This window comes from Alexandromys fortis, unplaced genomic scaffold, assembly GCF_014885135.2.
Source record: "Alexandromys fortis isolate MF-2015 unplaced genomic scaffold, M_Fortis_MF-2015_v1.1 scaffold_94, whole genome shotgun sequence".
Lineage (NCBI taxonomy): Eukaryota > Metazoa > Chordata > Mammalia > Rodentia > Cricetidae > Alexandromys > Alexandromys fortis.
Genome location: NW_026067979.1, coordinates 119,181 through 135,863, shown reverse-complemented (window position 1 = coordinate 135,863; position 16,683 = coordinate 119,181). Strand labels below are relative to the sequence as shown.

The window sequence follows — 16,683 nt, the reverse complement described above, 5'->3', positions numbered from 1 at the left end:
TTGTTGTTAAAGGACTAAAGCGCAAGAGATCGGGGGAGGAGAAAATAAGGATTTCTTAATAATGCGTAAGTTCAAAACAGATTTAGATAAGTGCAAGGGGAGTGAACACCATGAATAGTTAAGGGCTGTCAAGATCGCTCAGTGGGGAAGGATGCTTGCGTCCAACCCCGATGACCTGAGTTTCACCCCAAGAACCCACATGGGATGAACAGACCGCTGCAAACTGTTGTGACCTCCACATGCATGCCATGAATGAGAACATGTGCTCGTAAATATATGTAAATTTTATAACTTAAAAACACGAAAAATAATATAAAGTAAAAATACTATTAAAGACAGAGCGGGAAAGGGAGGAACTAGAACAAAACCAGATATAAGGAAACCAAAGGAAGAACAAAATAGTGTTCAGTAATTGAAAGATGCATAAAAATGATCTTTTAATCAAAGTAAATATCTCTTCATTTATTAAAAATATTTATTTTATCATAAAAATAGGTGAGTGTATGAGGGGAATAATAAAAAAAATTGAAAGAATACAGTACAAATAAAAGCCCTGCTATGCATGAACCACAGAAGGAAACATGGCCAGTAAGACAGGTAAAGAGCCTGCTGTCCAGCCTGAGGCCCAGAACCCACGCGATGCAAGGAGAGACGGCATTCCTGCAAGCTGTCTTGTGGCTCACTTTTACATAGGTGCTGAGGTCCACGTATTCCCCTCACACAAGTAAATAAAATATATAGTTTTTGACTGATAAAAGAAATTCCAAAGGGAAGAAAAGGTGTGGTGTTGGAGCATGTTTCTGGGCCGCTGGAAACCGGAGACAGCCATGTCTTAAATGCATGGAGTCGGGGGCTGTTGCCTTGTGGACTTGGGTTTCCGTTGCCGAGTCTGTATGGTCCAAGTGTGTGGCGTCTGACAGAGCCTTTTCTTGTCAGTCTTCCTTTACTTGCCAGGAGTCTCTGGCGTCTCTACTTTAGCTTTGCAGTGAGCAGCAGTGTTGAGGTTGGCACAGGGGACGCCTGTCCTTCTACATTCCGAATCTCCTGTTGATTTCCCTGCTGGAGGTGTGCAGCTGGTCGTATCAACGACATCTCTGGAACTTCAGAGTTCTCCAACTCTAGCAGCGAAGGGAAAAATTTAATTCATTTACTGGCCTCATATTCAGAACTATTCATTCCAAGGTTATTCTCAATCCAAGATATCTGTTTCAAGCCACCCAGGGAGAGGGAATCTCTTTCTGTATACATCGTATACATCGTAGCATGAGCCAAGCCTCATGTGGCCACCCCCCTTTGGCCTGTCAGTGTCTATCCAGCCTGCTGTTCTCGGCCGCTTCTCTGGGTCTTCCCTCATCCAGGGCCTATGCCAGCCCAAACTGAGGTTCGCTGACCTGCCGCTGTTCCTCGGGGTAGCTCAGTATTTAGCAATAGATCCTATCTCAGTGTGGTGTGACAGAATAGGTTTTTCTCTGCCACTGGTCTGACTGCTCACGGAATCGCTAGCTCATTAAAGCCTGGGATTGGCGGACTGAGGGCCCAGCCTGAGGGTAGGATTGCCAGTCTTTTCTCCTGCTTACCTTTTGAAAATAATTTCTGGGTCCCTCGCCGACCAGTCAGGGAACTGAGGAGCCGAGGCTATGTTCAGCTTACTTCTCTGTGTTGCTTCTTCCCCCTCCCTCTCTTGACGTCCTTTGTGGATTTCTGGTGTGTTTCTGTCTACAGTCATGTCGATTTCCCCTTATGCCGGCTGTCTCTTTCACCTGCTCATACAGAGGCAGCCTGTACTACCATTTTACCAAGAAGACCCCAAGAGATATGTTTTAAAGAAAGCATATGGTTTGAGTTAATTTGGGGGGGGGGGAATCTACAATTATATTTACTTTGAAATTTTCACATTAATAACTAAAAATAACTGTAGCAAATGTGTATTGAAATAACTGTGAAAGTCCAGGAATTCAAAAGAAATTCACTTTTTTGGTTTATTTACAAAAGTAACCTCAGAAACCTCTCCTCACTTTGCTCATTCATGGGTTTTAGAGCTGTCTGGTCCCAAGAAAGCAAGAGGCTTGTCCTGTCTTGTCTTCTTTTTATGGGTAAAGCCTCTGAGGCTTGGATGAGGTCACCTGTGACTTGGTTGTCAGAGCCACAACATAGCATCATGCTTCATGCCTCATCCCTGTCCCCCACTCTCTCCACTCTGAGGTCCCATTTGAATCCCTGTCGCCTGCCTAAATAACTCCATTACATCCAAGTCTTCAGTTAGCTACTGTTCCCTACTGAAGTTTAGCCTTCCCGGAAATGTTAATACACATTGGGCTTCCCTCCGCCCCTCTAAGTTCCTGACAAGTTCTTTTCTGTCTTGCATGGGAAATGGTGTGAGGGGGTGTGAAAACTGGTGTGAACACAGAACAAGCTTGAGCTTCCCTGAGCCTATCCCCTTGTTGGTCACTGTTGTACTGAGAATGTCCTCAGGCCTCTTCTTTTTCCTTCCAGATCATGTGTACCCCACGGGGCAGGGATAGGTTTACCACCCCATCCTTCATCCAGCGGGATCCGTTCAGTCGTTTCCAGCCCACCTACCCCTACGTGCAGCACGAGATTGACTTGCCTCCTACCATCTCCCTGTCAGACGGGGAAGAGCCGCCTCCTTACCAGGGACCCTGCACCCTACAGCTCCGGGACCCAGAGCAGCAGATGGAACTCAACCGAGAGTCCGTGAGGGCCCCACCCAACCGAACCGTGTTTGACAGTGACTTGATAGACATTTCTATGTACAACGGGGGACCATGCCCACCAAGCAGCCACTCGGGCATCAGTGCAGCTACCTGTAGCAGTAACGGGAGGATGGAGGGGCCACCCCCTACCTACAGCGAGGTGATGGGCCACTACCCAGGCACCTCGTTCTTCCACCACCAGCATAGCAACGCACACAGGGGCAGCAGACCACAGTTTCAGCCGAACAACTCAGAGGGCACAATAGTACCCATCAAGGGCAAAGACAGGAAGCCTGGGAACCTGGTCTGAGTCCCTTCAGAGCGCACTTTGCTAGGAGAGAGAAACCTCGGCAGGGAGAGAGAGGCCCGCTGGCCCCCCTGCCACAGTGTTGTCCGGCTTTACGTCGTACAGCTGAGTAAAACCAAATGTGCAAACACGGTCTTCGTTTCTGATTCCTATCCTGGGAATTGCATGCAAACAAGACTGAAACAATACAAACTTGCATCCGGTTTGACCACAACAGTGTTCATCTTGGGGGCAGGGGTGGAGACGGGGCTAGAGTTGGTATGAGCTTGGCAAAGGGCGTACCAAGGAACCCGAGGAGGCTTGGAAGACTTCATGAAAGTAAGACCCATAAAGGTATTTTTGACCTATTTAATTCCAAAAGGAGACTGCAGATAAATGAGGCCAGAATGGCCTGTTTTTTATAATTAACTGAATAAAGAAGGAAGAATTATTATATATTATCACGGGGAAGAATCAGTCAGTTTGCTTTTTCTCCAAAGGTGTGAAACTTTTATTTTGTTTTAAAAATATGAGTCAAAACTCCTGTTTTGTGTGCCAAGGTATAAAGTGGATAGAGGAGCGAGAGGAAATAATTTCTGTTGATGGTATGCTTTAAGAGTTGCACTATCGTAATGTTTAAAATATGGACGAGGGAACCTATGTTGTGTGAAGGTCTGTATGTTGTCTTGTCACTTATGGGTGGCTGTTATACCCAAGGAACATCCTTGAGAGTCCTACAGAGTCATATGAGAAAGGGTTTGGGGAACGTGCCCTGGTGTTTACTGAGTTCCACGCGTTTAACAAGGGGCATGCTGCAAGGATCTGCAGCGAGCAGTGCACTACTGCAGTTATTTGGAGAGGCAGGTGGAGAGAAACACCTGCATTGCGCATCAAGTGTCATACAGAGCTAGCCTTATTCCCAGCAGCGTCAGCAATTTAGACTGTTTTCACTGTAGCATGAAATATATTCAGATACATACCTTATTTTATGCAATAAATTGTTTAAAATGCAAGATGGTTATTTTGTGTACTGCTGAACTATGTGGCCTCTCCCATCCTAGGCAGCTCTGTTGAGTTCTGCAAGGGATATTCTGTTCAGCACCTGGCACCAGCAGACGCTCCCAAGCCCACTTGGTTGTCTAAATGCCATACTGGTGATGGTTCCTTATGCTTACTATGCCTCTGGGCCTGACACAGGGACAGATTTGGCATAATAAGCCATTACATATCACCAGTGTTGCATGGTAGAGGAATCGGTGCTGGTGCAGACTCACCTCTGTGTAGCCAGTCTTTGTACTGTGGTCGGTTAGTAAACAGAGGTAGGTGGTGGGTGAGGACAAGGCATGGCAGGTAGAATTACAGCTGGAAAATGAAGTCAGTTTACTGTTTCTAATATTTCTAAACATTCTTGTGCACAATAAAGGACCCCAGCGACTTTCTTCTGCAGATGTAAGAGCTGTTCCTGTAACGGCACCACGGTGGGCTCATATGCAGCAGCAGGCTTCTTTCCGGTGGTCTGACCTCTGCACGGAACAGGAATGCAGATTCAGAGGCAGGTTGACACCAAATAAGTGTGTGTGAGTGCTTGTGTGTGACTGTATGTGTGCCTGTTACTATTTTCAGAGGTGATTATGGGAAGTAACGCTACTCTTACCTGAGAACTAGAGATTGTTTGAGGCCCCCAGTCCTGTCTGACCCCAGGCAGCTTATTTCTGCTGATCTTGGTAGGTAGGCCCCGGGTTGGTCTGAGACTTGTAATCTCTGTGGGATTTATCCATTTCACACAGTAGCTTCCAGAGGAATACTCACAGTCACAAGGAGAGAGGACAGATGGGCAACAGTTGTCAGTTCATGCTTGAACACTGCTTGGAAGGATGTACAAATGAAGGTCTCTGGGACTCTGGAGTTGCTTTTCTGTCTTGTCTGGTGACATTCAGTGGCCTCTCAGGCTACATTAACTGGGCCAAAGAAGACCTTTCCCACTTGCTTGAAGTTTCTAGCTCCTGGTGACCGATGCTTTCAGACTGTGCTTGAATGGGGCCCTGGGATTCGATGGCAGAGGAAGAAGTAGGTGTCCTTGCTGGGATCTCACTGGTAGAGGACTTGGCATGGATGACAGCCAGGGGAAGGCGAGGTTATGGCTCTGTCATTCCAAATCCTAACTGTCGTTTTGGTGAAGTTGGCAATCCCACCTTTTGGTTTCAGCTCCAAATGGCTTCTCAATCCTTATTTAGTCTTACTTTTCTGCCAGCCGTGAGAAAGAGCTAAGATCAGAGACTTGTAAATTCCTCTGGAGCTTGGCAAGCATATGGAGATTTTGTAGATGCCAACAGTGCTGAGGAAACACTGGGTACCCTAGAGGACTGCCTCTTTAGTGTACACACACACACACACACACACACACACACACACACACACACACACACACCACCTGTGACTCTGAAGTCTTTGAGGCTGGGCCTCTTTAAGGAATTAGTTTAAAAGTCAAAGCTAAGGCCATAAAAATGAACGAGGACATTTCTCTCAGCCCAGGGAGATTTAGACAGTAGCCTTCCGGTTTACAGCTCATGCCATGCTGTCTCCTGGCTCTAAGGTGAGGACAAAGACACAGCTCAGAATGGGGGCTGTTGTCTTTCAAAAAACCGAGAACCCGAGGGTTCAGTTTAGAAAGCAGTGAGTTTAGGCAATTGACAATAGGTTGTAATGATTATTCCCATGAGGCACTGAAGGAAACGTTTGTATGGTTAGAAGGAGCAGTCCTGGGCATGCTGCTCTGACTTGTCTGTTAGCTTGTGGGTTTCAAGGGATATGTAACACCAGACCCACAAACCCACCTACTGGAATTCATTCTTTTAGCCTGCATTTGCTTTTTCAGAAACTCTATAAACACTGAAACAATATTTAATATAAGAGGTTGTGAAGCTGACTCATTCAATTGTTTACTGCCCCCCCCTCCCCCAATGCCTTCTCCACCAGACACACACCTAGCCCATGAGATCACAGCATGGCAGTGACTAAAGCTTACAGGTACACTGTGAGAATTACACTTTTCCTTAGTAACTTTTAGCTCCAACACAAGAGCCAAGGATGAGGAGCCAAACTGGGATGGATGCCTCTTCACACAGACATGAGAATTGGGTACAAAAAGAGTATTATTAATATTTTGAAATTCTAAGTAGCTCCATTTGCTCTTCATCTTTATTGGGATCAAAAGGAAGTACGTTCAGAAAGCTGCCTTGATCTAGAAGAATCTATTCATCTACCTGCCTTTCTCTCAGGTGGTTTTACATCTCTTATCCAACTGCTCCTTTCTAGAAAGACTCCTAGGGTAAGCCTTTTAGATGCCCTCAAGCTCTCTTTCTTACCGAGGAAGTCCATGTGGCCTCTTTAGGTCCTGCCGACACTGCTGGAGATAGAGCGTGGCCATTCCTGGATTCCAGTTGGGCTTTGGAGACACAATGCTGTGGATGTGCTTGCAGAGTTTGCTCAGAATGGCAACTCCTCTGAAAAATCTCAGCAGTCGGGACGAGCAGAACGAAGAATACTTGCTTTCTGTTACCGTTTTGTTTTTCTCCCATGCCAGTCACCCATCCAGACTTGCCTGCACCCTAAAATCCCATGCAGCCCCATGGTTTCCTTAGATTGTACTGATTCCATCAAACCCTGTTGTGTGGCTGCCAGGGGCTGTTCAGAGTCCTTGGAGATGTGGACAAATCACAATAGCATTCTCAGTCTCCCATAGTCATAGGTTTTAGGAATAAAGATGTCATTTGATAGCTGGCTCTGCCAGCTGGATGTAGCACAAGGTTAATATCAGAGCACAGGGACCTCTTGCTGAACAAGGAACTTCTTCCCATACCCATCTTTGTCCCTAGGTGGGCTGGAGACAGTGTAACATGACAAGGTTAGGCTGGACAGTGATGCAGCTACACACCCTCTGGGGCCCTAGCTCTGCACGTCCATCTGTAAGTAGCTGAGGTGCCTTGTGTTCTGCTATCAGATGTAGGACCCCAGCCCCAGTGTGCAATGCTCACCTTTGCTGTGCCTCTCTTGAAATGGTGCTTCTTCAACTGTTTGCTTTCATTTGTAAGGTGCTGTATATACGTTGAACATATGCACATACTCTACCCAATGGGTAGAACAAGAAACTAATACTGTAATATATTGTATAGATACCAGTTTTACCAGAAATGGCATAAAACTTAAGAATGCCTATGTACTCCATCTTTTGTAAGGACACTTGCAAATGATTACATAAAGTCTATGTAGTTTATTTTCCTATGAAATATATTAACACCATGGGATGGAGTCTGGATAGCAGGCAGCAGTTTATGACCAGCACATACACAGGAACTGAGCTGTACCTCTGCTCTGAAACTTTAGCAATCTCTAAGATGTTCTTAATTCCTTTAGAAATGGACCGGTTTGGTTCTTTTAGTCAGGGGAAAGCTGTATTTCCGCTTGCTCTCTGTGCAGGCCTTCTCACTGCGGTACCAGACACCAGGCCTCACTGGGATGTGCAAACCTTTGAAGAAGACACACATGGTGTCAAAAAACAAGTAACCTGCAGCCGAGGCAATTTAGCCTCAGAGCACTTGCGACCCTTTGTGTCCCATGTTTCTCGGTGCCTTGTCTTGTAAATGGAAGCGATGAAGCCAATGGACTGTCTGGACTTTGTAGGGAGACAGTGCCTCGGGAAAGATGACTAGGGTAGGGAAAGGTTTTGGGTTGTCACTAGAGAATTGCCAATCAGCTGAGAACAGACTGACTTGTAAGTGCATTCCTGTTGTATTCTGTGGTAGTCCTGATCCCTCAGTTAGGTTACATGTTAGACTGCACATAAAGTCACACTTCTCCCTTCCAGCTCCAGTTGTGGCTTTGGCATTTTTAAGTTTCTTCCTTTGTCCTCCCTCCCCCCACAAGTCCCCTCTCAAGCAAAAAAGCCTTGGTGTCCATTAAAGCCACCATGGGTATGAAGTGTTAACAGCGATCGTGGAATGCTGCCGTCCAGTCTAATTCAGTGTGTCACTAATGATGTCTGGGGAATTCCGGGTTTTTTATTTTTTCTGTGGTATGAGCTCTGACTCTGAAAGTCAGAGACAGAATTATCCCCAATCAGGAAAAAAAAAAAATGCTCTAAGCTATTACTACTTATTCTGAATGTGCAACTCTTAGTGCCAATTCGGTCCTTTTTAACAGCTCCCTGCAAGAGCTGGGTAAAAATGTCAATAGATCCCTCCTATGTCCCATTCAAGTCCAAGTCAGTGTCTCTGTCTACTGCAGGGTACACCCTCAGGATCCCTGGGGTGAAGACCCAAGGCTCCATCACTGTCAGAAAACGAGCACTCTTCTGAGCATGGGAATGTTCTAGACTCAGTAGTAAGATGCATGACCAACTCGGTTCTGCAGACCCGGCCCTGGCTGAGGATCCCTCTCAATGATGCTGCTTCTATCAGATGCACTTGCCTTTCAAAAATCTCAATTCCAATTAATATCCTTGTTGAGTTTAAAGTTGTTTTAAAATATATACACTATCCACAACACTTAGTTCACTTAATTTTTATTATAAAGTAATCTACTAAAAAAGTACAACTGTAATTGCATCTTCCGATCTTTGTGAGCTATGATAATCAGAAGTCAAAGTCCTTTTGTGTTTAAACAACAATGTGCTTACTCTTTAACGTAACTCCTGGTTATATACGGGAAATGGTTCGCAACTGTCACCCGCCTGCATCTTTTGCTCAGGTGGGGATACAGTCTAGACCTCAGGTCTCTAACTGCAATACTTTTGATGAAAGACGTTGCACAAGTGCTGTTTGTTAGCGATGAAATCAGGTTTCTGCTTGTTCCTAATGCCATGATCAAATCATAGCACAAACTCATTAAAAATAATCAGTGACAAATATCTGTTCCCTGGGGTTTTGTTTGTTCACTTTTCAGCTACGACATACAAATAGACAACTGATGTATGATCAGTCTCAGAAAAATACTTTCTTTTTTGTGGAGTTGGAGATGGGACCCAGGAAACAGTTCTTCTTTGGGCTATACCCCAGTCCAAAGGATACTGCTGATCATTCTCTAGTTACTGACTCAAGAAAAACATTTGTGTGTGCACACAAATGGACGCATGTGCCACAGCTGGTGTGTGGTGAGGATAACCTGTTCGAGTCAGTGCTCTCCGTCACCAGGTGAGTTCCCAGAATGCAGTTAAACTGCCAAGCTTGGCAGTGACCATTTTAAATCCCCAGCTCACTGGTTGGTGGCTGACTTTTTAAAAGGATTTCCTAGGGTTCTATAAACCTGAGTAGAAGACATCACAGACATCACAGAATTCTCAATTCTGAGTTCTAACATGGGACATTCAGAATTGGTTCCTGAGAACTTCTAATCCCACAGGGGCTTTGGATGGCAGTCACACAAAGCCAGTCACACAGCAAGCTAAGTAGGTCTGGCAACAAATACTTAATCCCTGACATTGGAGGCCTTCAGCTGTTCTATGACCTGCACAGAGAGGAGCACATTTTATCTGTGCTAAGTAAGTGTATAGATTCTAGATGACACATGTATGCATAAACACCACATAACCTATCAAACAGTGAGGATAAGTGATAATAGATTTATTTTTTCCATTTCTGTAAATTTGCAATAAACAAATAGAAACAATTTCAAAGTCTTACTGGAATAATTGTGTGGGCCCAAATTCTAGTCCACTTCAGATTCAGAGTGAAGTTTTTTTTTGATGAGGGGACTCTTATTCTTAGTCACTAGCAGACCACACTGTGCTCTCAGAGAATTCCCAGAGGCTGTCCCCAGAGCTCCCAAACCTAACAGCAAGCAGTGTGAGCAAAGGAAGAGAGGTGCCAGGCTCTCCTGCCCCTCTGCCACTGGTACTGACCACCTCAGTACTAGCAGATTTGAGTTCCTCTCAGAAAGTCCAGCCCAGGTTCTCAAGAGTTGCTTCAGGAGAAGCAGGAGGACATCAAGAGGCATTTCTAAGCAACAGGCTTTGATGTTACAGCAGGAAGGTTGAACCCTTGAAGAGCATGAGGCTGGGACTCCAGTTTACAATGAAAGAGTGCCTCGTGGGACTACCTTCCGCCCAGGTCCCCTGGCTGAGGACCAAACAAGCTTTGAAGGCTTCTGGTAAGGCCTGATGCAGAAAACAAGGACTTTTCAGACAGCAGCTCACCCTGGGCCTTCTGAGTGAACATGCTACTTAAAACAGGTTAGATTTCCCTCACTTTACTGTTTTGATCTGTTTGGCTTACACAGATTCTAATTAAAATGTTTCTGTAAACATTTGCTACATATGGTAAAGAGCAGCTCAGACCTTGGGCCCAGCAGCCTTCAGACGGTTCGAGAGCTCACCTCTGTAATTAATGTCCCTGGCTGGAGGTAGTTCCAAACTCCTATCTATAGAGCACGTGCAATTGTTTCAGCCAAGCAGAGCTAAGGCAGAGACAGCAGCCCACCACACCCTCAAGTGTCCACATGAGGTGGCAGCTGCTAGCCAAAGAGGTCCTACTGTTCTTTCTGTCCACTTGAAGATATGGGCACATTAACCACACACTATCTTCTCCATGCAGGTCCTGTGGAGGCTGTCCCTGCACACAAGGCACACATCTGCCAAGGCAGTGAACAACACACAAGCTTTGCCGCACAGTTGTGTGGAAGTACCTGGAGTTTTGTTTTCATTTTATGGTACTGAGACTACTTCATAGGAAATCTTCCCTCTGGCCAAATGAATCGTGAGCTTTAATCTTCCTTTTCAAGGGACTCAGCGAGGGCAAGCACTCAATTTTGGTGAAACCTAGTATTTCCTAAGGATATCTTAAACTCCACTGCACCAAAATTTTCCATAAATAGAAGTTTCTGATGGCTTCAGATCTTCTAGAAACTGGCAACAATTAAATGGAAAAATTAGTCTCAGCAGCTTTCAAGTATGGCACTGTCTAATATTATACATGGATGGGAGGAAGGAAAAGGAGACAATCTGAGAATTTCTTGAGACCAAGTGGTCCCTGATATATGAAGTATTTAACATTACTATTTATACTTAATATAAAAAATCTAGACTTGATTGAGGTTTTTCTTCATTACTTTTAAATGTGGTAATTAGGAAAAGGCAAAAGGTATTATATGACCAGAAGAGAAACTAGTTTCGAGTATGGATTCAGTTGTGTGAAAATTGCAACCTGAATGCTTTGCTAAGGCCGACTTCACTAGATGGGGACGGAGGACAGAATGAGACTGGACCTTTAGCTTCCCCACCCCAGCCCATCTAAAACTAAAGGGGGAAAACGAAGGGATAAGGTCACAATAGTTTCTATCTCCCTTTCAGATCACTCTAAAAAGAGGATGGCCAGAGTAGAGTCTAAAGGAAGTCACGTTACAAGGTTAACAGCCAAAAGCTGAACTGTATCAGCAGAAGAGCCAGGCTATACATTACTGGCAAATTTGATGAACTGGCTTGACTTTTATTTTCCTTTAAGTCCAAGAGCATGGCCTGGCATACTTAAGTACCTGCCACAGGGGAAAGGGACCACATGAGTAATGCCTGGCTGAACTTCAGACACACAGGTCTTTGGTTTTTTCTTAACCAAAACATGGCTTCAATGTCCTGACATGACTCATCAGTGTTAAATTCCACAGTTCTCTAAGCCTTGGGTTTGAATTATTATCAGTGGTAAAAACAAAGGTAAAAGCTAACAATCTTAAAAACAAAACAGTGCAATTATTGAATAGTTTGCTCAACAAATACCGCATTAGGTCTGTGGACATACTTGACAGTATTTTTTACTTTGGGAGCAATGCACACCTGTTTGTTACTGGTCAGAAGAATACAGAGTACACAAGCTCCCGTAACCTGACTTTGCTTCACCAAGGAAACAGAATAATGTACTTGTTGCCTGAGGTCTTGGGCAGCAGGGCCCTATAACTACACTGCCGCGGCCGAATACCAAGCAGGTAAGGACATCCTACACCCATGGATGAGAGAAACAGCAACAGTAACAACCTGGATACCACAGTAAGAATCCTGAGGAGGTATGGATTCAAATGAGTAAAAACACGCTTGTCATAGAATCTCCAGTCTAACACTCCAGAGGCGCAAACAAGGCAACAGCTAAACTATGTTCATGTATGAACATTGCTGCCCTTCCTAAAATCAAATCCAGGATTAAGAGCTAACATTTAACTGGAAAAGGATGATACAGAATTGCTGTTTTGTGGAGCATCTTTATGGAATTGTCAAAATATGGCAGAAAGCGCCTTTTACTATGTGTATTTCATCTTATTAAAACAAAAAGGATGAAGTTAGGTTTCAATGTTGTTTCTAGAAACTGGTGGGTGCAGCCAACTGCAGCTGGAAGCTTCAGATCCTTGGAAGAACGCTGTGCTGCTGTGCACCTTGAACCAAAACTGTGCTTACAGAACTGTTGAGCAGACTTGCACTGGGCACACTCCTTCTCATGTCAGTGACTGCTAACATTTAAATTAGTCAAAGTTCAAGACAGAAAAGGCCGGACAAAGGGAGGTGGGTAAACGGGGGAAAGCAAAATTTCCAGCTAATCCACTTTCAGGAAAATCAGGAAGCAGGAAGCATACTTTGGCATGGAGTCATACTTCTCACCACCAAGGTTTGTTCACTGGACTGGTTTCCCAGAGAAAACAGCATGATGTACTTCCCCATAGCTCACTGGATAAGAAGCCATATTCTACACTTGATATCTGCTTCCCCAAGAAGGTCATTCAAGCAAATCCTCACAACAAACCACGCCCCACTCTGCCCTCAAGGGCTCTAAAATAACGACATTCTTCCTACTAAGAAGATCATTCTTATCAAAATAACCAAATAGTTGCCACAGGATAAGGAGGATCTGTAATTACTGTTAGTGACTATCAGTGATGTATAGGGAAGAACAGACCTTAATTTTCAAAGCTTAATCCTGGAGACGTAGGCCAACCACAGACTTGTTTTGACTGGTTAGAATGATCAAAGGTCATAGAAGTCTCAGAGGGAAAAATCAATCCAGCGAGCCTAACTCAGCATTTAACTGCGAGAAGCTCAGAGTATAAGAGAAAGTTTCCTTAAGGGGGCCATGAAAGGTCAAATTCTGGGAAAGGTGTGGCCCTTAGACCATTCCAATCATCAGGAAGGATGAGGTCCAGACTTTGCTGTATATGACTTTCTTCTTCCTTCTCTCATGGAACCTCTACTTAATACAAAACTGGTAAATAACATACACATGGGCCAATGGAGACCAAGCACAGTTACTATTTGAAGAATGGATGAGTGACAACTTCCTCACTGCCTTCCCGACACCTCTTCTGCAAATTTCCAATACAGAGACCCACGTATCCCTCAACACATGCTCATCCGGCATGGGGCCAATGCCTGGATAATTCTTTCATCATGTCCCTGCTAAAGTCAATTAAACAGTGAGCTCTTAATGCCAACAAGTAAGTGGCATGCAAGAAGGGCACTTAATTGGAACATTTAAAATTACCTTATTTTAGGTTTTATGGAGACTCAGTTTTGGAAATCTGAAACAATATTCAGAAAATGAACTGTAGCTACCAAGAAAATTATTCCTCTAATTCTACAACAACCTCTTTTAAGAAGCCCTTTAATAATTTTAAAAAAAGTGTGTATATTCAAAATTCTCTATTTAAAAAGAACTCAGAAATATTACTAACTTTTCTTGCCTCAATTGCAAAATTCACTTTCTGCCAATCTCATTGCTAGTGCATCAACTTACAATAGCTCAGCTTGTATTTTGAAGCAGTTTTGAAATCTTAAAAGACATGAACCCAGTGCAAAGGACATTAAAAGAAGCTCAATGTGTCTAAAATACAGCTTCATTGTCTGAACAGCTCTTCTGCCCACACTATAAAGATGCTTAAAATCCCTACAACTTTGGCCTAGGAACAAGATAGCCTCCCAGTCCTAGCTCACCCCGAGCATAAAGCCCTTCACTCTTTCATCTGTGAATGAGAAGACGGGGGCAGATTTTAAGTGGAAAACTTGGAAATATTTCAAATCTTAGTTTTATTATTTCATTGTGGGGAGAAGGCTATTCCCAATATACAAGCTTTTCCCTTTGGTGAAATCCAAACAGCACCCCATTTTGCACAAAAGGCTCTCAATAATGATGTGATGTTTTAAAAGGCAGGTTTTACTCTTATTCTTTAACAAACCAAGCTTCTTACCTAATTCATTTTCTTTTGAACTTACTAATTTGCTAAGCAAATGTTTTCTGTCTATTAAAAAAAAAACTCAGTCACAGCTTCATCTGTGACATCAGCGTATTTTTCAAAAGGATAAATGTGCACACCAGATGTGGAGCTTCCTCGTTTCCCTTGCAGCTAAGAGAAGCCCATGATCTGCTGTGAATAAAATGCAGTTCAGCATATACAAATCTATATTATACATTTTGATAATTTAAGTTGACATGTACTGTTGTCTGCTATCAACACATTGCAGGATCCCCGGCAAGTTGGTTGTTGTTTGTTTTAAGGATAATATTAACAACAGCATTTTATGACATCTCTGATGCCAAATAGTAACAATATAACTTCTCAAATCTTTAGGGACATTTTCATTGGATTTAAAAGCAGATAACAAACAGCTCCTTATTTGCTATAATTGGCAAGACACAACCCAGACTCAGAACTGGAGGGTAATACGACTCCAATGGACTAGGCAGAAGATATCTACTTGGGATAAAAGTTGCAGTCTCATGATTATTAGCAATGTCTTAAGAGCTCTCAAACTACCTCCACTAGATGATATGCCCTATGCACTGAGACTGGTAAAAGGTCTTAGGAGAAAAACTTCTATATTATCACATTTAGCATGGTATTCTTGGTCGTTTGGGAGAGGGGTGAATGTTAATACATCAGCATTTACTATCTTCCTGTTCAATAAACATGCTAAAGTGTGTTGTCCTGCTTATATGAAAGGGTGCCATCAACTTGCAGCAGTGCACTGAACTCTGCCTCAGATTAATCATGCTGCCAACACACAAAGAACAGAGACCCATGACAAATTCCTCTGTAATTCTCCAACCCAGAAGACTCCGACCATAGCATTTTCACTTAATGTTTCAATAAAATGACTAGATTTCTCAAATGTGAGGTTATCTCCTTATTCTCTAAATTTGGCCAAATTAAGCAGTAGACATAAATTCTGTCACAAAGCAGAGGCTGAATGGGATAGCTATGTGGCAAGGTCTCTGACATTCTTCTGATGGCAAGTCAAAACCAATGCCCTATAAAGAGGCCATTTCTTGCGCCAGTGTCAACCCAAGGGTTAAATAGACCTAAAGGAAAGCTCAGAGTGCACCCACACACAGAAAGACATTCTGCAGACATGGGATTTGCCTGCCAGCCTGATTCATTACAACCTAGAAACAGTCAAGCATACTATTTAAGCGGGAATTCTTCCTTCCAATATGACAAACACCACAATTCTAATGGAACCTATGACAGACAGGCCTCTTATGTTTTGACCAGGGATGTAAGGACCCAAATCCCACAGGGCTGATGTAGTGGAGCGATCTGAGATGAGCACTGCTCACCTGCTCTCCACGGACCCACCATGAGCCTCCATTCTCAAGCATCTGCAGCTACCGACTTGTTCCTACCCAATCAGCGGTGGTCTTTCAAGGCTTGATGGAGTTAAGAAGAGTGAACTTGAGTTGCTGATGTATGTTATTTCAATAATAAAGTTTATATAAAACTTTCATTTTCTTCCAAAGATTGGCTGGAGAAGACAGAAGCGAGTTACAAGAAAGTCTGACAATCCAAGTGTCCAACCACCATGCATAGTTAAGTCTGAAAAAGAATTTGCTTTAGAAATGTGATTTTGACAAGCTCCAGTTAAAAACCATTTTACAGGGTCCATTTCATCACATAACCAACATATCTTACTAATAAATGTAAGACTGGATTTATACAACCTTTTTGAATTAAGGGCTACATGTTAACTTGTAGGTAACTTCTCCAGTCTCTTACCCAGAGTCGGAATGGTGTTCATCCCCACAAAACTGGGCACTTAGTGGCCTGACCAGTACACACACTGCAATGTCAGAGACCGTGAAGCAGATTGGATTCTGAGGCTATGGAACAGGAACTCTGACTTTGAGGGCATTAGCTATTGCTTATTACTGCAACTCATATATAAAATTTGTATGCTGGGTTCATTTCATTTTGAAAAACATTGATTTTTCCCCTCCACTGTTATTTAACTTAAAAACAAAAAACCTCTTTGTTCTTTAACCCTCAGAGGATATACACATTTAGGCAAGCAAAAAAAAAAAAAAAAAAAAAAAAAAAAGACATTCTGAACATGTTCTTTGCCCCCAGTCTCTTAGGGTTAAAGTGTGGGGTTTTCTGTAACATCTTACATAAGGCACTCTTATTCCACTTTTTTCTTCAAAGAGACTTTTTCTTTGGTTTCTTGTAATTTTTCAGTGAGTCTATCCTTTGTCTCCTCCATTTTCTCAGTGATGAGCTCCTTAGTCTCCTCCATTCTGTCCTGCAGATACTCCTTGACAGGTGGTGGGGTTGACATGTACCCCTGACTTCGCAGATACTTCACGGTAAAGGACGTTCCTCCCAAGGTCACAGTATAGCGGGCAGGTGTTGCAATCTTAGGGGAAGAAGGAGGAAACAAAAGCA

General features: G+C 43.5%; 2 protein-coding genes across 22 annotated transcripts in view; one reads left to right on the top strand and one right to left on the bottom strand.

Annotated features, from left to right (window-relative positions):
* The window catches only part of Ldlrad4 (low density lipoprotein receptor class A domain containing 4), a 315,823-nt gene extending 301,107 nt beyond the window's left edge, over nucleotides 1-14,716 (top strand). For all 18 annotated transcript variants that reach the window (XM_050157940.1, XM_050157946.1, XM_050157941.1 and 15 more), the window contains one exon: nucleotides 2,494-14,716. In XM_050157940.1, the coding sequence (XP_050013897.1) occupies nucleotides 2,494-3,024 (531 nt within the window). In that variant the 3' untranslated portion in view covers nucleotides 3,025-14,716. The remainder of the gene's footprint in view (nucleotides 1-2,493) is intronic.
* The window catches only part of Fam210a (family with sequence similarity 210 member A), a 41,066-nt gene continuing 33,985 nt past the window's right edge, over nucleotides 9,603-16,683 (bottom strand). For 2 of the 4 annotated variants that reach the window (XM_050157957.1, XM_050157958.1), the window contains one exon: nucleotides 9,603-16,654. In XM_050157957.1, coding sequence (XP_050013914.1) covers nucleotides 16,421-16,654 — 234 coding nt within the window. In that variant the 3' untranslated portion in view covers nucleotides 9,603-16,420. The remainder of the gene's footprint in view (nucleotides 16,655-16,683) is intronic. The other 2 variants (XM_050157959.1, XM_050157960.1) reach the window with 2 other exon arrangements.